The following is a 20,765-nucleotide window of genomic DNA, read 5'->3' on the forward strand; positions in this document are numbered from 1 at the left end:
GGGAGGCCCAAAAAAGGGAGGGCCCGGGACCCAAAAAAAAAAAAAAAAAAAAAAAAAAAAAAAAAAGAAAAGAAAAAGAAAGACAGGCAACAATATCATCAACTGAAGATGAGTTCACTTCAGATGAAATGAACTTTATGAAACAGTCTGACAAAGGCTTTAAAATAAGTATACCGGTCCCTTATCTGGAACCCCCCAAATCTGAAAAGGAAATCCTGTTTTTGTAACTCATTTGATGGCAAAACCTAACCTAACCCTAACCAGGCCGCACGTGATGGCAAAATCTGACCTGAACTGATATAAGTCCATGTATACAGTCTTCATCTATCTCCCTTGGCGTGCCTACTCATGCTTTTCATTGGAGAAATATCAACCTGTTTGATTACAAGGTGCTGTCCCAGACCCCACTATAGATGTTATGCATGTGTGTATCATTTAATCTTTTTAATATCTTAAAAATTCTGAAATCTGAAATATACCTTGCTCCAAGGGTGTTCAGATATTCAAAAAGATCAATAGAGTAACTCCTCTTTGAAAAGCAAATGAAGCTATGAAATAAAAATCGGCAGCGGAGAAACAAGAAAAAGTAAATATGAGAAAGAGCCAATGAGAAATTTTTTGAGACTAAAAGTACAAATTACATGGAATTGGTAGGCTGAATAAAATCTAGACTGGAGATAGTGAAACAGAGCATTCATGTATTCTAACAGAGTCATCCAGAAAGCATCACAAACAGCCAAAGAGATATAAAACTATGAAAGAGCAGTCTGGAGACAGATTGAGAGGCTCCAACATTCTTTCAGTCTGACTTTCAGAAAAGAAGATCTAAGGACAAGCAGCAAAGTAATATCTGTAGAGATACTAACTGATAATTTCCCAGGATGAAAGACATGACTCTTCATATTGAAAGTGCACTTTGAGTATTAAACTAACAAACAAAAATAAATCTGCATCTAAACATATTGTAATAAAACTTCAGAATATCACAAATAGAAGTCCATCTTAGAACTTATGGTTAAACATACTGGATTTAGCACACATATTTATTGATCCTCCCTCTCAGAAATCCACAAAAATAAGAGTAAATATGGTTTGAATCGTAAACCCACAAAGAAAAGAGAATTGAGAAGAGGAAAAGAACAGACCAGAGAATACAAAAGTTTGGAAGCTAGAAAGCAAATGGATGTTAACTAATTGAACAGACCAAAGAAAGTTGGAACGTGTGTGTGTGTGTGTGTGTGTGTGTGTGTGTGTGTGTGTGTGTGTGTAGGGTTAAGTTGGGGTTGGGGTTGGAAAAAAATCTAGGAAATCTCCCAAAACATAAAACTAGATAAAGAGATTGGAAAGGTGGATGAAAGATAAAGAAATAAATTATCAAAGAAATAACTCAAGAAAGTTTCCCAGAGAAGTTTCTAGGCTAAAAGGGTCTGCTGAGAGCCCAGCACACTGGCTGAAACTACCTATATCAAGGCACATCCTTATGAAATTTCAGAATACAAAAAAATAAAAAGATGATGCCAAAAGGTTTAGGAAAGGAAAGCAGGTTGCATCCAAAGAACTGGGAATCAGGTACCACAGGTGCTGGATTAGGCTACCTCTAGAAGAAGTGAGTCCACCATCAATTTAAGTATTCAACAGAGGATAAATGAATAAATATCTGACAAGGATAATGCAGAAAGGATTCTTTCACAGGAAGGGAAATCAGATGATTCTTAAGACCTCTTTTAACTCCATTTGTCTCTGAGTTTTAGCACAGTGATCTATTAATGCTGTGTAATAGAGCTTTCTGTGATGGCAAAACATTCTGTAATCTGTGCTGTCCAATAGGGTGACGACTAGACATATATGATCATTGAGCACTTGAAATGTGATTAGTGCAACCACGGAACTGAATTTTTAGCTTTACTTAAGATTAATTAATTTAAATGTATATAGACACATGGGCTAGCGGCTACTGCATCAGACAGCACAAGTCTGTAAGCACTCAGATAAAACAGTAAAAGTGACCGTTAAAGAAAACTGGACAGCCCAGGGCTTGGTTTTGTGCATCGTGCAAATAGAATAGCTCAGTGTTGTGGCTCTGGGCTAAGTCAGAGGTAGGGACAGCTCCTGATAAATCATCAGCATCACTTCTTGGAGATCAGCCCTTCCCAACTGTACCTCCCCGCTGTGTGGGGAACACACACACACACGCACGCACGCTCACACACACACACACACACGTTTGTATATATGCGTAGGCAGATATATGCATCTGTGTACACACAGAGCATGGGTAGGGAGAGAGACAGTGGACTGAATATTAGAATGGAGAGGAAGTAAGATCGCTTCGTTTTTCTTTATGCATGTTGTTTTACTTTTTATCACAAGTATATATTTTTGTAAAATAAAAACTCAAAATAAAATGAAGACTAAATTTAAGAAATATCCTTAAAATCCTGTAACTTCTACCTTGAAAATGTTAGGAATGTAGTTTACAAAAAGGTACACATCTAAATGGTCAGTGAGAGTACCATATGTATTTTCATTTAATCCCCCAGATAAACATTTTCCTCAAGGGTACGAAACAGAGAACATTGTAGAAAGTAAGGAATGGAAATATTGTGGAGGAAGTTTTCTTTTCAGTGTCTTCGTTTTGAGGTAATGAGTTCTAATTGTTGATACACTATACTTCTAACTCAATCTTAAAACAGTGTAGTCTTAAATTGTTTTGAGGCTCAGAGAACTCCCGGAAGAAAAGTAATGCCAAGATCTGTACTAACCGGTCCTCTGAGCCATGACCGGACCTCTGAGGTCCCTTTGGGAGTAGCAGTTCCAGATTATGAGCTCAAGGAATTCAGCTGCTACAAATCACCTAGCCTGAGGTGATGAGCAGTCAGGGAGCATTGTATCCTTTTAGGGTAAGCTGTGTAATTTCTGGAAGCCTTGTAGAGAGATCTTGCCCTGAATCAGACAGAACAGGATGCCCCCTTATCAGCCCAGAGGATCAAAAGGAAAGGATTCTGTGGTCGTCCATGTTCCCCACCACATCTACTGCAGAATGTGCTCAGAGACTAGCCCTCTCATGGTTCAGTGGGCTGGACCACCCAGCCCCAGCCTGAATCAGAGAACTCAGCACACCTTTAATTAACACCTCTGAGGAAGTTTTCCAGGCTCCCCTGAATGTGAGAAGCAATTGCAGCCACGGGTTTTCAGCAGACGGACTGGGAAATAATAATAGTTTTGACAGTAAAGAAAAGGTTGCCCCACCTCTCTCCCACTGAGGTCCGCCATGACTGGGTGTTCAGGGATGGGCTGCCTCACTGCCAAGGGTCTTGGCTCCCCGTCAAGCAGGAAGTGTCTGGCCTCAGAAGCCAGGGCACAGGGGAATCGGGTCACTGGCAAGTGCTGGTAAAGCAAGCAACTTCAACAACAACAATAAAATACGACAGTTACGACCGAGAACAGAACACAGAACATCACGGTGCATCCCCGGGGCTCTTATCCTTTCCGTCTTTCATTCATTCACTCATCATTCTTCAACAAACTCTTACTAAGTGCTTACTACAGGAATCGGATGGTCCATTGTCATCTGCACGAGGAGTGGGAGAAGCAAAGGTCCGCAAACCTAGATACCATTGTAAGCTCTTCCCCTCACCGGATGCATGACCCTGAGGGTATTACTTGGGCATGCGTCGCCACTTCCTCATGCGAGAGGGTGAGTCACTCTTAGGCACCAGAAACTGCGTGCAAAGTACTTTGTGAGTCTTACACGAAAGACAGTCACTGCCACACAGAAAAAACACAATTAAGGAATTAACCAGAGCACTCTGTTCAGTCGTGACCCTGAGGCCTATTGAGAATCCTTGCACCCAAGGTTCCTGAGTTAGAGGCCCCCGACAGTGCACCTGCTGCCCATACTAACTTCTCTCGGGGCGGGCCTACGTCGGCGCACGGCTCTGTGACCGGCAGCTGCAGTGAGAGAGCTTCATAGTAGTCCCTGGGGAGCAGTACCAGGTAGTCCTAGGAAATAAAGACCGAAAGGACGATTACTCATTAGGAGGGCGGCCGTACGTTAGTAATAAAAGAGCTACACATACTAGCTAAACTAATAATAACCAAGTGAAGCACTCTAGTTACACTGTGCGCATCAACTGCTTTGTTCTGCCCCCCGATTCACCGGAACACACAAAGCAACCTCTCACAGGAGCTTCAAGCATTGGAGATAAGCGCCTTAGGCAAACATTTTTATTTTCAAATCTCAGGGGAAGTTTTACCGGTTCTTCTGGGTTGTTAATAAATTCAGAAATAAAGACAATAATAACCTGTCAATTGATGAGACATTCCTTTGACAGGTTGGTTGTCTTCATCCCTATAGAACCCTGAGTTGTAGGTCATGTATTCTGGCTTTTTATTCCCACACCAGAGTAACGCTCTCCAGGCTTCGTGTAAAAAAGTGATGCTTTGCGATCCTGGTAAATCATAGCCTGAAACTGGCCCACTGCCTGCCCTAGGTCAGGACAGGAAGAACATTTTCCACTGAGGGTGCCACGTGGATCCCACAGCGGGAATTCAGAAGCAGCTCTTCCGGAAAGGGCAGAGTTTGGGCTTCTGCAAATCCTGGCATCACTGACTATCTGCCGAGGGAAGAAGGGAGGGAATCTTTGCCACAATGGTGAGAGACTTGTACACGGGCCATGAGGCTTTTGTCTCTTCACAGCCCACAATATGTCTACAGCAGACAGGAGGAGAATGTACAGGAGAGGAAAAGTAGGGGCTCAGCGGGCTTCTATCTGAGTGGGGTTTAATTTAATTAAAAAAAAATTTTAATTGAAGTATAGTTGATTTACAGTGTTGTGTTAGTCGCTGGTGTACAGCAAAGTGATTCAGATGTGTATTGATACATTCTTTTTCATGTTCTTTTCCATTATGGTTTACTACAAGATACTGAATATGCTTCCCTGTGCTATACAGTAGGACCTTGTTGTTTATCTGTTTTACATACTGTAGCTTGTATCTGCTAATCCCAAACTCCTAATTTATCCCTCCCCCACCCCCTTTCCCCTTTGGTGACCATAAATTTTTCTATGTCTGTGAGTCTGTTTCTCTTTTGTAAATAAGTTCCTTTGTATCATATTTTAGATTCCACACATAAGTGATACCATATGGTATTTGTCTTTCTCTTTCCAACTTACTTCACTTAGTCTGATAATCTCTAGGTCCATCTGTGTTGCTGCAAATGGCATTATTTCATTCTTTTTATGGCCGAGTAGTATTCCATTGAAAAAAAAATATATGTGTGTGTGTGTGTGTGTGTGTGTGTGTGTGTGTGTGTGTGTGTGTATATATATACACCACATCTTCTTTATCCATACATCTGTTAACGGACATTTAGGTTCCTTCCATGTCCTGGCTATTGTAAATAATGCTGTTAGGAACATTGGGGTGCATGTATCTTTTCAAATTAGAGTTTTCTCTGGATATATGCCCAGGAGTGGAATTTCTGGATCATATGGCAACTCTATTTTTGGTTTTTTAAGGAACCTCCATACTGTTTTCCATAGTGGCTGTATCAATTTACATTCCAACCAACAGAGTACAAGGGTTCCCTTTTCTCCACACCCTTTTCAGCATTTGTTATTTGTAGACTTTTTAATGATGGCCAGTCTGATCGGTGTGAGGTGATACCTCATTATAGTTTTGATTTACATTTCTCTAATATTAATTTTTAAATGGCTATTGCTCTATTAGTAAGCTTCCTTTGGTTGGGACCATATCTCCTCATTACTTTATGGTCCCAAAGATCCTAAAACAGTAAAGGTTGATAATAAGTGCTCAATAAAATAATTTTAGAGAAAATGAGATCATAATATGGAAGCATACATATGAATTATGACACAACTGCAGTGGCTAAAGGTCATGAAGACTCTTCCATGCCTATGCAGTAACTTTTACCATGAACTTCTTCTTTCCATTAGTCCAGCTTTGTGCCCTGTTACTGGACTCAATGGAATTTTCCTCTTCCTCATGTCTAATATCTGTGAAACATTCAGAAACTTTAGTAAAGCAACAAACCTTTCTACCAAGAAGTGCAAGAAAAATAGGGACTGAATGAACAGCTGAAGCCTTCACATTATAAGATCTCAGACTTGGAAAGGACCTACATGGATAAGCACGATCTCTACTGTATGGGGCAGACTTGGAGTTAAGGGACTTGCCTGAGATCTGCTCATTTAGCCAATCAAAAGAGTTGTGCCAGAAGGAAAAGCTTTCTGCTTTCCACTCTGAGTGCGTGAAACCAAGTACTGCCAAAGACTATTTTGAAAAGACCTTGCTATAAGCGAAAGCAGACATCAAAGAGGGGTATCTGAAATAGCAGGTTTCATCCCTACAACTCCCCTGGCCACTCTGCCTATTCTATTAATGTGTGAGGACAGAGCCCTTCCCCTGATGAAGAGTTCTTCGTCCAAGAAGAGTTCTTCATCTGAGTGAAGTTCTTCATCAAGAGTCCAAGAGTTCTTCATCTGTTTGATGATGCTACTGCCACAGTCAAGGCAGAAGGAGGCAGGAAGCAGGTCACAGAGAGGCACTGGCTCTTCATCTCTCCCTTCGCTTTTCACCACCAAGAACTTCACTCATGTTAGGGTCTTCTCTTCCTCTAGCTCCTTCTGATTCATTGTGCACAGTTCCCAGAGAGGTTAATTTTTTTCTTACCGCCCTTCTGATTCATGATGAAAAATCCCAAAGAAACTTTTGAAAGGCTGGGACATACACTCATAAAGGTTGTGCATTTATTTTAATATCTTTGAGTCATTCTGAGTAAAAAATTTCTTTTTTTTTAGCCCGTGAGAAGCTGGCTGGAAGAATATAAAAGCTATTTTAAGTTGGCTCCTATGTCATTATGTCATGTGAGGGCAAATGTCACCATAGGTTCCTGTGTCTAAAAGGGAACCAGCTATGATTTTTCTATCTTCTGGTCACTGTGGGTCACTGTGGATGGACCATCTCTAAGAGGGGAAGAATCTCCCCTCAGAATCATCTCTTACCAGGAGGACTCCTTCCGCCTGAATACAAGCGATCCATGCTCCTGGTACAATTGAAAATGGATCTGCAAAACCATTTCCGGGTACGGTGACAAAGGCCGGCTCCTTACTCGGCTGCAAGATGGTCTCTTTGCTTTGAGCAGCATCTATCAGAAATAAAAAGAATTGCTTAGGGCATTTTTCTAGCAGCCAGTGTACTGATTTTAGATACTCAGCTTTGAACATTCAGTTGACATCTTAAAAGGTTTCAGATAGTTTACTGATCATATGAACTGATCAGATTTACTGATCTTATTTTCAACAATTGCATGAATGCATGTATCTATGTATAAAATAGACTAGAAAGTTATCACTGATAAGATGTTAGCAGTGGCTATCTATGCTGGGATTGTAATCTTTAAATTTATTAAGTATATTAAGACATGTAAACTGCTTAGAAAAGTTCTTTGCACATAGTAAGTATTCAGTATATTACATTAGATATTAAACTATTTTTTTCCTTTTTTGTTTATATATAATTAAAAAATTTTTAATTTCTGTTGAAGAACAGGCATTCATTTTGAAATAAGAAAAAGTTTCGGTTTCCTCTTGTTTTCAAGATGCAATGTTTTCTTCTGCATTAAACAGAGGACCTTCTGTAGAAGGTTCAGAATCAAAACTGTTGCATCAGAGTTCAATGGAGGCTTCTTCTCTAGAAGAAATGTTTACTCCAAATACCTGCATTCACTCTCCTGTTCTACAAACATCTATGGGGCCCACTATAGGTCAGGGCTGGAACTAGGATCTGGGGCCCAGGCAGTGAACACAGCCAGCATGGCCTTTACTCCCTGACAGTGGGGACAGGAGAGGTGGTGGATTGCAGACCAGAAGAAAATATGGTACAGCATGGACAGTGGCATCTGGGAGGAGGCATAGGTTACTAAGGAATAAATACACAACTGGACTCCTGACTCAGACATGGGGGCTTAGGAAAGGTGTCCCAGAGAACAAGAAAACAAACCACAATGTATTCCAACTGTTTGAGTTAACGGAGGGCAAATTGCTGATGGCATTGTCCCCTGGGAAGCAGTGGGTCCATTAGAAAGGGTTTGGGGGTCCATTAGAAAGGGTTTGGGAGTCCATCAACAGATGAATGGATAAAGAAGATGTGGCACATATATACAATGGAATATTACTCAGCCATAAAAAGGAATGCAATTGAGTTATTTATAGTGAGGTGGATGGACCTAGAGTCTGTCATACAGAGCGAAGTAAGTCAGAAAGAGAAAAACAAATACTGTATGCTAACACATATATATGGAATCTAAGAAAAAAAAAAGAGGTCATGAAGAACCTAGGGGCAGGACGGGAATAAAGACACAGACCTACTAGAGAATGGACTTGAGGACATGGCGAGGGGGAAGGGTAAGCTGGGACGAAGTGAGAGAGTGGCATGGACATATATACACTACCAAATGTAAAACTGATAGCTAGTGGGAAGCAGCCGCATAGCACAGGGAGATCACCTCAGTGTTTTGTGACCACCTAGAGGAGTGGGATAGGGAGGGTGAGAGGGAGATGCAAGGGGGAGGAGATATGGGAACATATGTATATGTATAGCTGATTCACTTTGTTATAAAGCAGAAACTAACACACCATTGTAAAGCAATTATACCCCAATAAAGATGTTAAAAAAAAGAGAGAGAAAAAAGAAAGGGTTTGGGGTCTGAAGATTGGGTCTTGTCTACAAGGACCAGCTGTATGCTTAGAAAATTTACTACGCCTCTCAGCTGTTTCCTCCTCAACCTTCTTCAGTTTCACAAAGTTCTTATCATGTTTGGAAATGGATGCCAAAGTACTCTGTAAATGATAACTCAAGCTTGCCGGTTCTTCCTAGTAGTTACTGTCTAATCAGCCTCCAGCCTTACAAGCTTGGCTGACACAACTGGGTACATCATTTCTTCCCCAAGTCCGACTCTGCCATGGATACTAAACGAAGGCGCTTAAATTTCGCACCTAAATTAGATTTCCACTGGCGCTGCTTTGTGTTCTTGTGGAATTCCCAGTAGTCTGTTCCTGGAGTAGCGGAAGCCCTCACTCCTTGCAGAAGGGACTTCCAGGCCTCATCCCTGACTGTGGTGAGATCTGCCCTCTGACTGTGGCTCCTCGTCTGCCCTCAGGAATCCCTCACCCCTGAATGAGGTTGGCATATTCCTCCCTGGAGCTCTCTTGGGCTTCATGCTTTACCACATTCATCTTAAAAATTCCTGTCCTCACCTATTTCTCCTTGAATTACTTGGTTTGCCTGAAACAATGGGAGAATTTAGGGCAGTAGGCCAGGGGTTCTCAAGTAACACCACAAAGGTGACACCCACTTTACCTGAATGAGTTATAAATTAGCTTTGCCCTGTGGTGATATCATAACCCATGGGGTTCAGCCAAGGTACATAGGTTGTTACACTGATTTCTTTTATGACAGTTAATAACAAGTTTAACAGCAAAATTTAAATATTCAGAGCATTTAGAGATTGAAAAGGTACAAAGGACAGGGCATCTGTGTCCCAATCAGACTACATCCCAGGCTTCATGTTTTCTAAAGAGATCAACTTTGTGAAAATTAGAGAAAATGTTTCACTAATTAATCACTTCTTTATCCAAAACAGGCTTGAAAATTTACCCACCTGCCTTAGCCCAGGATGGATAAATAGTTACACGGCCAGATACTGCTTCAGCTCCAGGGTTAATATATCTCAGAACAACCCAAAACAAGGAGAGACTTGACTTCCCCACATTCAACACGATCCTTACTTCATTCTGAAAAATACCAAAAACCCATAAAGTATAGAAGAGACAGCTGGTTAAAAGAAATGCTAGCCAAACAGTGATGGCATTCCAGTTTCACTACTGAGCTTGTAGTGAAACCACACACACACACACACACACACACACACACACTCATATACACACACATTCACACCCACTCAACAAACACCAAGTGACTAACTCTGTGGAAGATGAACACAGGCAAGTCAGCCAATAAATTAAAATCACTTACAATTAAAGGTTCAGTGAAAACACACTCCCTCAGCCACCGAGATCCTCTTTTGACCTTTTAGTAATCAGGCAGACAGAGCGGAATGTTAGATGGATTAGTTCAGGGAAAGAAACAGTGACGGGGCAACCACCACTAGCTGGGAAATAAAAAGGCAGAACAGAAGGAAAAGAAAGTATGTTATTTAACACCACCAGCCCCAGAGAGAAAGCACTCCAGAGTCCACTTCACATACATAATGTCTGGAACAGTCACAGAAACCAGTGGTGGCTAAGGAGAGGTTATAAGATCCCAAACACATTAGCAATGAAATCTAGATGTAACTAAAATCTGCCTGCTAAATCATATGGAATTTATCTCAGTCCCTGTCTGAGAAGAATGTGGGCTCTCTGCTGGGGACAGGGGGTCTTGCTGGTCCCCAGGTCCTGTTGCCAACACAATGCTCTGTAAGCGTTGCTGGCCCATGATCTTGAAGGAGACACTAGACTATTTCAATTCTGAACCACAGACCACATATCCAGATCCAGCTGTGGCCCAAGGAAAGTTCATGAAACATGGAAATTTCTAAACCAGTAGTTCTTTAGGTCTTTCCTCCAGCTCCTTTGGTTGAAATGAAGGGGACTTTTGTTGAACAAGACATCCATGGCAATAAAGACTGGCGTGGGGTAGAATCCTTTGCTCTGGAAGCAGGAGTTGCAGCTGACCCACACTGAGGAACTCCAACTGGCCCTCTCAGTTTGACAGAGTTCATCTTTAAGCGTTAGTTCCACATCAGAAAATAAAAATGCAAGAATGTATTAAGGGCAGAGTAAAGCGGTAAAGTAAAGTAAGTGGTGATTCCAGGGAACACCACCCAAGCCCTCTAAAAATACTTACAGAAAAATCTATCATTAGAAATTCATTCCTTTGTGTTAACCAGCTATTCTTTCAAACTGCAAACACCTGTGAGGAGGTATTACCTTGATTGGGCTCTTAGTCATTCACATCCTATTATGACTCAGTGGAATGCACCGCTTTTTTCTGAATAATGAAGTAAAAGCAGAGAACTAAAGAAACTGAATTGCTGTATTTGGGGAGAAGGAGAAAACAGTGAAGTGTCTTAAGATCCCAGGTACTGTTAGTGAAAGGCATCTTAGATGGGGCACTTTGCCAGGCAAGAAGCAACATTAGAATCAATGGGGGCTCCTAGGGAACTGTGACCCTGCCCCTGTTTCTCTAAGGGCTGCCTGATTTAGAAGTAGCAAGCACTAGTCCTGGATCTGCTAAGGACACATACTGAGCTACCATCGTCATCAACTTGCCTCTTTTATTCTGAATTTCTCCACTGAGAAACAGCTTGAAGAGCAACCTCAAAGAGAAATTCTGAGGATAAAACTACTCAATGACTGTAAAGAAATGTTCAGTTATAAATGTTGTATAAGTTCTAAAGGTAAACAATGTGTAAATTCCTTAATTATTCCACTGCAAAACCAAGAGAGATGGATACGGTAGAGAAGACTGAAGGACAGGAGAATTATGGGAAAGAAAAATTAAATAGCACTGTCTAAAATTCCTCCTTTATCTTAGTTTCTGTTCATACAGTAATTCAGAGTTATAAAAAGTAAAAAAAAAAAAAGCATTGTTCAAAATTCAGCAACACAGGCTTTATTGGAATTAAGTTAACTCATTTTTATTCTCCACAAATGGCTTTAAAGAAAAATGTCTCTCATGTTAAAATATAGCCTAATTTCGTCTGGAAAACTTCTTATAAAAAGTCTCCAGAGATAAGCGCCATCTTTCTTTAATCCCTTCATTTTCCGATTTGGTGACCAAATTAAAGCAACAGTAAGCTGTGAAATCGATATATATGCTTATCAGTTAAAATCCAACCTTACCCAGCACCCCATCTACCCTCTCAAGAACAAGAGTCCTGGAATCAGTTTGGGGAGAGTTCACCTTTTGGGGGTCTCGCTGAGAGGGCTGTGGGCAAGTGTATGGGCTGCCCTACCCGGAGGCTGCTTCCTCCTGGCTGCTCACCTGTATCGAGGTCATCTGAGCATACCCTCTCCAGCTGAACTCAGGAAACTCCAGGGGATCAAACCCAAACCGAAGCGCTCTTCCATTGGGTGTAGTGCCATCTTCAATCTCATACCTCATATGATGCAAATCCGGGAAATAGTAGTTGTTTTCAGGTCTTTTATAAATAAAATGTAAATGGCGGATACAGAAAGTGAGGTTCGTTGATAATGTGGATATCCTTTAAGCCCAATAGCTATCACTGAGAGAACTCCCACCAAATTGATGGAGCGCATTAAATAAGGACAAATTGAGGGGGGGGGCTGCTTTTTCTCTAAATTATTGCTTTTGCTCGTGTAAACATTCACAGAACACACCCAACACTACTCGTTCCAAGCAGCCAAACGAGAAAAGCATTTAGAACAGCCCATAGTGGTAGCACCCTTTAAAATGTTTTAAATGGTTGCCAACGATTTAGCAAAGTCAAATTGGGCTATTTACCATAAATTCATTCATTGATACTCATATTCACTGATTACACAAATATTAGGATCTTTGCCAGGCACTGTTGCTAAGCACTGCAGATATAATAGTGAACACGACATAAAATACTTCGTATGCCAAGTTTACAAGTCAGATACATTTTCTCTACATATACATATGTATTTTGATCATGAGAACGACTTCTCTATGTCTTGTTTTCTCTTAAACTATATGCCTATAAATGGATTCCTTTCAAGAGTCTGATAATGGTGGTCACAAAGAGGGATCAAAAATATTCTAATACTTGTGTTACATTTTATATTCAAACTACTTGAAGTTCTTCAAAATGGTGCATTTTGACAATCCAGTCCCAAGCTAATAACTGTTAGTGGATTTAAAGCCATAAAGACCAATTAGTCAAGGGAAATCAAAGGGCATGCTCCTATATTGCAAGTAGAATTAGGAATGCTTACAATTTATATGAAGGTAATTTATGAATGTAGTTTATGGAGGTAATTTATGAAGATCCCTAAAACTGTTCATTCCCATTGACATAGAAATTCTACTTCAGGGAATATATTCTAAAGAATGATTTTATAGGGTCAAAAATTAACATAGGGCTTCCCTGGTGGCACAGTGGTTAAGAATCCACCTGCCAATGCAGGGGACTTGGGTTTGAGCCCCAGTCCGGGAAGATCCCACGTGCCATGGGTGGAAAATGTTTCTGAGCCAATTTATGAAGTTCCTCTGGTCTACGGTGAACCTCGCTCGTCTGCAGGAAAACAAAACTACAGACATGCCTTTCTTCACATACATTTTACTATGAGGCCCCTTTTACTGTCATTTAGAAACAATGGAAGAAAGCACAGCTGAGCTGCTCTGATCCTGAGAATTCAAATGTTGGAAACATCGAGGAAAAGGAGAGAAGCGTCATTCTAAGTATTGGGTTGGCCAGAAAGTTCGTTTGGGTTTTTCTGTAAGATGTTACAGAAAAACATGAACGAACTTTTTGGCCAACCCAATACATACGGTTCGCCTTGATTACATTAAAGATCTCTTTATTAACCTGTTGACAATGCAGAAGTAGTGAAGGTACTTGAGATTTAGAAGTTGCATTTCGCAAGAGTTTCAGTGTATGATCAAAAGTCAGAGGGCTGGGCTTCCCTGGTGGCGCAGTGGTTGAGAGTCTGCCTGCCGATGCAGGGGCCACGGGTTCGTGCCCCGGTCCGGGAAGATCCCACATGCCGCGGAGCAACTAAGCCCGTGCACCACAACTACTGAGCCTGCGCTCTAGAGCCCGCGAGCCACAACTACTGAATCCCCTGCGCCTAGAGCCCGTGCTCTGCAACAAGAGAAGCCACCGCAGTGAGAAGCCCACACACCACAACGAAGACCCAACACAGCCAAAAATAAATAAATAATTTTTTTAAAAAAGTCAGAATATTAAAAATTTTCTTCCTGCCACTAATGGACAATTATGGATGGATCATGGTTTCATATAAATATAGAAACTGCTAAACAGGCAGGACAGAGGCAGTGTGCTCGATACCTGCTATAGCCCCTCTGGGACCTCAGTCTCCACTTGGCTCTCTTGCTCCTTCTGTTCATTTTGATTTGCTTCTGCATGAGATGAGGGACTTCCTCCCACTTCTAAAGTTGTCTTAATCCCCAGCCCCACAGTCACGGATCCCGCGGGAGAAGCAGGAGCTGCATCTGCTGGGCTCCTCCAGGCTGTGACTTCCACATGGAGGTTCAGCTGTGGGAACCCACCTCATGCATCCAGCCCAAGTCTCACCCACCTGGCTTTTTGCATCTCTGGGAACTTTCCCATGAGGCCACTCTGTGATCTACAAAGTGGGACCGTTTTTAGGGCAACTTTACCTCCTGTTTTACTTGCCCTCACTGACAAGTGTCCAGATTGCAAATGACAGTACAGCTTCACTGGCCCTCTTACCCTGGGACCGCTTCTCTCTCCCCCAGAACTGTCGGCACAGACAGGACTCTAAGAGAGCCTTCACGACGTCAGTATGGAGGGGACCTCCGTGAAGACTCACCGCTGGCAGGTCTTCCCCACGATGTGCTCTCGGCACCGGCAGACTCCAGAGGGCCCGCTGCACACAGGGGTGACGGCTCCACCAATGTCACACTGACACCCTGAGAGTCGGGAAACAGCAGTGGTCACCCATCAAAGCATCTCCACGCTGGAGGCTTCCCCTCCCTCTACGAGAAGTGGAAATCAGGAAGCCTGGGGTTGCAGGGCCGCGCCTTCTTTCCCTTGCCACACCTTACATCTGGCAGGTGTTTGCAATACGTAGGAACCTCCCAAAGTAAGACAGCAAGTCCCCCCAAGAGTCCACTTGACAGTCGGAGGTGCACTTGTAGGGCCAGTTCCCACACTGTTGTCCCACGTAAGGCGACAGCAGCCCAGGAGCTAAACACGATTTCACAGCATGGTGCTACTGTAATCAGTGGGTGCTAAGGAGAGGCTGCTTGAAAGATACCAGAGTAGCTTGTGGGGCGCCTGCAACTTCATTACTGAACACAATATTATTGTGTGAGCTTTTTTAATATTTCAAAATTTATCTTTAAAATCTCTAAGTCTTGATGTTATTTACCTCTCCCCTATGGCTCCCCCGCATCCCAATTATGATTTTTTTATAATTAAACCAACAGTGTGCTGGTAGAAGAAAAGTGGAAGCAGCCCTGTTTGCAATTTATTTCTAGTTTTAAGGGAATGTTTGGCCAATTTCCCCGGACAGGTCTTTTCAGTCCCATCCCGTCAGAAAGCCTGCAGGAAGACAGTGAATGCAGAAGCAAGGCTACACTGCCATTCTTTGTCCATCTTTCGCCTTACTCAGGACCCCCTGGAAGGACTTACCTTGACACCCAAAGTAACTGCTCTTTTCCAAAGCAAAATATCCATCTTCGCACGTGTCACAGGAATCACCACCGACGTGGGACTTACAGTGACAGTCACCATCTAACTGCAGAACAATGAGCGGATGACAAAATTTGGTGAGATGGCAGAATCTGCTAACCTTCAAGATTGCACACTGGCTCATTGTGTCATAGGAAGCAGGGTAGCCGGGATCTGAAAGCTTCCATGAAGATGGCACTAACACCCTCCTGCAAAAACCCCACAATTAACTGCTAGTATATTCGACCGGCATCCCGGGAAAAACAGGCCCACATTACCTGCCCGCACTCTCCAATTCCGCTCACGGTTCCCGCCACGTGGCACTGGCATTCTGGGAAGATAAGAGAGCATCCTTGGACCAAGGTTACAAAAAGGACAGTTCCGGCTCTGGGAACAGGACACACCAGCAATCCTACAATCACTTTCTAGCATGCTTCAGCGGAACTCCACTTTGCACCAGTCAGGCCTAAAACTGAATTGCTTTCTGGGGTCAGCAGAACCCAACAGCCAGATCAATACCATCTACCTACAAGGAGTACTGGTTTGTTCATGACCACTCATGAAAGACAAAAGCTGCAACATCATGGGATTCTCACATGATTCTAACGTCAAGGGCATTATTGATAATGCTTACATGAAAATATACCCTATTAAAAGATATTCACTCCACTTAGCCGTCTTAAGCTTGGTGTTTCCAAGTTCCTATACTGGCTTCAATCTAAGCATATAATGAAAATAAAATTAAACCGGGAAGTGTGGATTATAAAAACAAGGCGGAAAAACCATTTATCAAGCAGCTGCCTTCTCAAACATGATACATATGGAAACAGGATATAAATCCCTTGCTGAGATTTTGAAAATGACAGAAGCTCTGCCAAAAGTGGGGGGGAAAAAATCAAGACATTTATACAGAATTTCAAACAAACTGAACAGATTAAATCAATAGCTCTTTTGTGAGTTTAGTCATTGAGGTAAAGAAAATCAAGAGGAAGTTACAATATAGTAAAATATTGTTCGTAGGAAACCTCACCTGAACATCCACTGGGGTTTTCTTTGGCCAGATTCCAATATAATGGTTTGCAGATGCTACAAGTAGGACTTTCAACATGAAGCTTGCATCGGCAATGCCCCTTTAAAAGAAAATCAAACTAATGCTTGACATCTCAGAATTAAGAAGGTTTCCAAACAAGTGTTCTGAACAAAGCTTGTCACAGAAATATATTTTGGTCACGAAATGTAAATTAAGAGTATCCAGGTAGAATAAAAGTACTGGGTTGATTTCAACAGTCTGCTAATTGATTTTGTTTTATTATTTATTTATTTGTTACACACATAAGCCATATATGTGGTTAAAGCAAAATTGGAAAATTCGGAAAAAGAAAAAAAATTTTAACGACTCATTTATAACACTGTCTTTATTTGTTGATTCTGTTACAGCATGGACTATAAATCTTAACGGAAAATATCTGAATATTTAACATGCTGAGAGGTAGTAGAAAATTATGTTTATCTGCAAGTGTGTCTATAACATGCCAGAGTCACTGCCTTGCTTAAACATCGTGAAGCCCCATAGTGAAAAGGCAAAATGTCTCTCCCCTTTCCCTCCAGGGCCTGGAGTTCCAGCTTCTCCAAGCTCTGAGGCCAAGAAGGTAGATCATTTCTAAAGTGCTTAGAAAATGAATCAGAATGCCATGGTATTGTGCTTGGAGTAATAGCAAATAAATTGCAATTAATTGTACACAGCTTAATTAAATGTGTACTGGCCTCTGATTTTCTTAATTTTAATTATGTATGGCAGGCTTATGTGCAGGTTTCCAGGGTGGCAACGCCCTCAGAGTAATGCTAGGACTCTGCAATTCCAAGTTTAAATAAACCGTATTCTTTTGTTTTGGGCAGAAAATCACAATATCACATATGCACTTTGAAAAAGAGCAATGGTCTCTTCAAGCTATTTGGCCTCAGGTCTTATTTTAATTTACTTTTAATTTCAGGAAGTTCCCAAATGTGTCGGTCTCAAATAAGTATCAGAACAATAGTTAGAATCGCAACCCTTTTACAATCCTCTACTTACCACACTGGAGTCCAGGGTTCCGGCTGGGTCACAGACACTGCTGGAGCCTGTATATGATTTAGAAGTGGTGTAAATGTCTGGGGTTTTAATGTTTGTTTGTCCCTTTGTTTTGATGTTTTGAGGGGTTTTTTTGTTTTGTTTTTAAGTTTTACTTGTTTTTAAAACTGGTGCATCTACATTTGTATTTTTTGATAGATGGGTGGCAAGGACTTTGCATATAATTCAGAAAAAGACACCTTGAACAATCTTCATGGTCCTTAATCCCCAAATCACCCCTTTGGCCACTGAACAACTCTCTTCCCTGCCTACTACTAAAAGTTCACTTCCAACTGATAACAAAGGAGACTGGGGAAAGGAGTCTAGAATTTTGAACATCGTTAGGGTTATCCAGAAGAGGGCAGTATTGTACCAAGAGATTTTTTAATTGTCCAATTAGATGTCACAGAATTTGTAAGTATATGTTTTAGTTACTCAAGACAATTCTTTAACTATCACAGCCCCCTTGTTCTCCACCTGTATTAAAATCATTTCTAAAATTAATTAATTTGCTTTCTTGCCTTAGTCAATATAGTATTACAAACCCAATGTAATAATCTCTTTTCAACAAATTAGGGTCTTGCAGTGTCTCAGCATTACTATCACACGGCATTAAAAATGAAGAGGGAACTCCCTGGCGGTCCGGTGGTTAGGACTCCGCACTCTCACTGCCGAGGGCCTGGGTTCAATCACTGGTCGGGGAACTAATATCCCGCAAACTGTGAGGCCAAAAAAATAAATAAATAAAAAATAAAAATGAAGAGAGTTTGGGTAAGCCTGCTCTGAGCCTTTTTCAAATAATTTAAATAAACCCATAATATGATCTTGTTTTCTTACATGTTGCTCCCTAGGCTTTTTGCCTTTATTGTCTCCTCTCTTTGTTTCAACTTCCCCCTTGATGATATTCTCTGTCTCTTCCATTTTTTTCTTTTTACAAATTTATTTATTTATTTTTGGCTGAGTTAGGTCTTTGTTCCTGCACGCCGGTTTTCTTTAGTTGCGGCAAGTGGGGTCTACTCTTCATTGCGGTGCACGGGCTTCTCACTGCAGCGGCTTCTCTTGTTGCGGAGCACAGGCTCTAGGCATGGAGGTTTCAGTAGTTGTGGCTCACGGGCTCAGTAGTTGTGGTTCACAGGCTCTAGAGTGCAGGCTCAGTAGTTGTGGCGCACGGGCTTAGTTGCTCTGCGGCATATGGGATCTTCCCGGACCTGGGCTCGAACCCCTGTCCTCTGCATTGGGAGGCAGATTCTTAACCACTGTGCCACCAGGGAAGCCCTCTGTCTCTTCCTTTTTTGATGCTCCTGAATTCTTCTGTGACAAGCCAACACAACCTTCCAGCTCCTTGTTGCTTTCCGACCTGGCCCCGCCCAGCCCTTGGCTCCTCCCCAAGCTGCCCAGTGGCCCCATCCAGCTCCAGGGAACTTGTCCTGGCTGACCAGCCCCTCTGCCCACTGCTCAGCACTTCCTTCCACTTCCAACCCCGGGGATGTGAGGACACCCAGCCTGGGACAGCCTCCCTCTCCAGGGACCTCCAGGCCTTCTCCAAAGTGAGCAGTCCCCTCTGACTGCTGGCTACTGTTGCCACCGGCAAGAAAGCGTGATCTCTTGAGGATTCTGATCAGCGAGGTTCTGGGGAATCAAGTTGGAGCTGCAGCCCTGTCTTCAGATGGTTTCGTGCCAGGCTCCAAGCGCCATCAGGAGCAGGAAGGGGTGTGAGAAAACCAGTCTCCTGATGCAAAGTCTGGGTCAGCCTTTCACAAACACCCGCTTCTCAACAGAGAAAGGGTCTCTGAAAGCAGCGGTCAGGAGCTACTTGCCACTGGGGCCTGCACACTCCGGGGGCACAAGGAGATTCCTCGGCATCTTTTTTTTTTGCGGTACGTGGGCCTCTCACTCTTGTGGCCTCTCCCGTTGCGGAGCACAGGCTCCAGACGCACAGGCTCAGCGGCCATGGCTCATGGGCCCAGCTGCTCCACGGCGTGTGGGATCTCCCCGGACCAGGGCATGAACCCGTGTCCCCTGCATCGGCAGGCGGACTCTCAACCACTGCGCCACCAGGGAAGCCCATCCTGGGCATCTTTGGTCTGTGCCCTGAGTCACCGAGCCCAGCACACTCTCACCTCTCGTATCATTGCAGACATGAGGACAGACCCAGGACAGTGTTTCAGTCCTTGGCTCACTCTTTCCAAACTGAATAGACTCTGGTCCACTCCACTCCCCAGCCCCTCACACCTGGGCTGATGTGGGATGACACCATCCCCCAGGAGGCCAGTGGCAGGCAAGAGAGGGGAGCAGAACCCCAGCAAAGCCCTGCTCTGCCTGCCTGCAGGGGCACCTGTTAGAACACCTGCAGGAAATTACGAAGCAGACACATCGGCGCCGCCAGCCAGGACCAGAGAGAAGCCACTTTGCCTTGGGAAGGGGGACAAGAATGCTCAGCTTAGCTAAAAGGGGTCACCTCTGCCACACTGCTACACAGAGAATTTACATGCAAATCAAGAAATACAAACTTATGGGGACTTCCCTGGTGGCGCAGTGGTTAAGCCTCCACGCTCCCAGTGCAGGGGGCCCAGGTTAGATCTCTGGTCAGGGAACTAGATCCCACATGCATGCCACAACTAAGAATTCGTATGCCACAACTAAGAAGCCCACGAGCCACATCTAAGACCCAGTGCAACCAAATAAATATTTTAAAAAGAAAAAGAAAAGAAGAAACACAAATTTATAGCACATGAAATAATTTTAAAAATTTTAGGAATAAGTCATTTTTAGATTTCTTTTAAGATGTATAACTGGCATACCCGTTTTCAATGGACTCAAACTGGGGAGGAACCAGGCATATTAGGGTCAAAAGTGTAGCAGTGACCAGTGGTGGGTCTGCAGGGGTCTGCAGGCTTCTTTGGGATGCTGCCCGCACATACTTCAGAGAGGAACCCGCCCTCCGGCATTCTGATGTCTTCCCTACCTTGGCAGTGGGGGAAATCAGAGGTGTCTGAGAGACACCTGTCACACCGTTGTCCCGTGATCCCCGGCTGACACTCGCACTGTCCAGTCACTGGGCTGCACAGCGTCTGGTACGAGCCAAGGGCTGAACACTGGCAGGCTGGATGAAAAGACCTCAGTAAGACCCAGGGCAGGGGGGCACAGGACCTGGATAAGAGTATGGAGGCGGGGCCAGAAAGACCCAAATGCAAGTTCCAGCTCCACCTC

General features: G+C 43.0%; 1 protein-coding gene across 2 annotated transcripts in view; it reads right to left on the reverse strand.

The window, feature by feature from the left end:
- LAMA3 (laminin subunit alpha 3) overlaps window positions 1-20,765 on the reverse strand; it is a 233,798-nt gene that overhangs the window by 119,614 nt on the left and 93,419 nt on the right. For both annotated transcript variants that reach the window (XM_024757935.1, XM_024757934.1), the window contains exons 13-23: window positions 20,521-20,658; window positions 17,520-17,566; window positions 16,479-16,578; window positions 15,727-15,779; window positions 15,410-15,515; window positions 14,586-14,685; window positions 12,070-12,226; window positions 9,683-9,815; window positions 7,026-7,168; window positions 3,905-4,002; window positions 3,250-3,403 (exon numbers count right to left, since the gene is read on the reverse strand). In XM_024757935.1, the coding sequence (XP_024613703.1) occupies window positions 3,250-3,403; window positions 3,905-4,002; window positions 7,026-7,168; window positions 9,683-9,815; window positions 12,070-12,226; window positions 14,586-14,685; window positions 15,410-15,515; window positions 15,727-15,779; window positions 16,479-16,578; window positions 17,520-17,566; window positions 20,521-20,658 (1,229 nt within the window). The remainder of the gene's footprint in view (window positions 1-3,249; window positions 3,404-3,904; window positions 4,003-7,025; window positions 7,169-9,682; window positions 9,816-12,069; window positions 12,227-14,585; window positions 14,686-15,409; window positions 15,516-15,726; window positions 15,780-16,478; window positions 16,579-17,519; window positions 17,567-20,520; window positions 20,659-20,765) is intronic.

Source organism: Neophocaena asiaeorientalis, unplaced genomic scaffold (genome assembly GCF_003031525.2).
Source record: "Neophocaena asiaeorientalis asiaeorientalis breed wild unplaced genomic scaffold, Neophocaena_asiaeorientalis_V1.1 scaffold142, whole genome shotgun sequence".
NCBI lineage: Eukaryota > Metazoa > Chordata > Mammalia > Artiodactyla > Phocoenidae > Neophocaena > Neophocaena asiaeorientalis.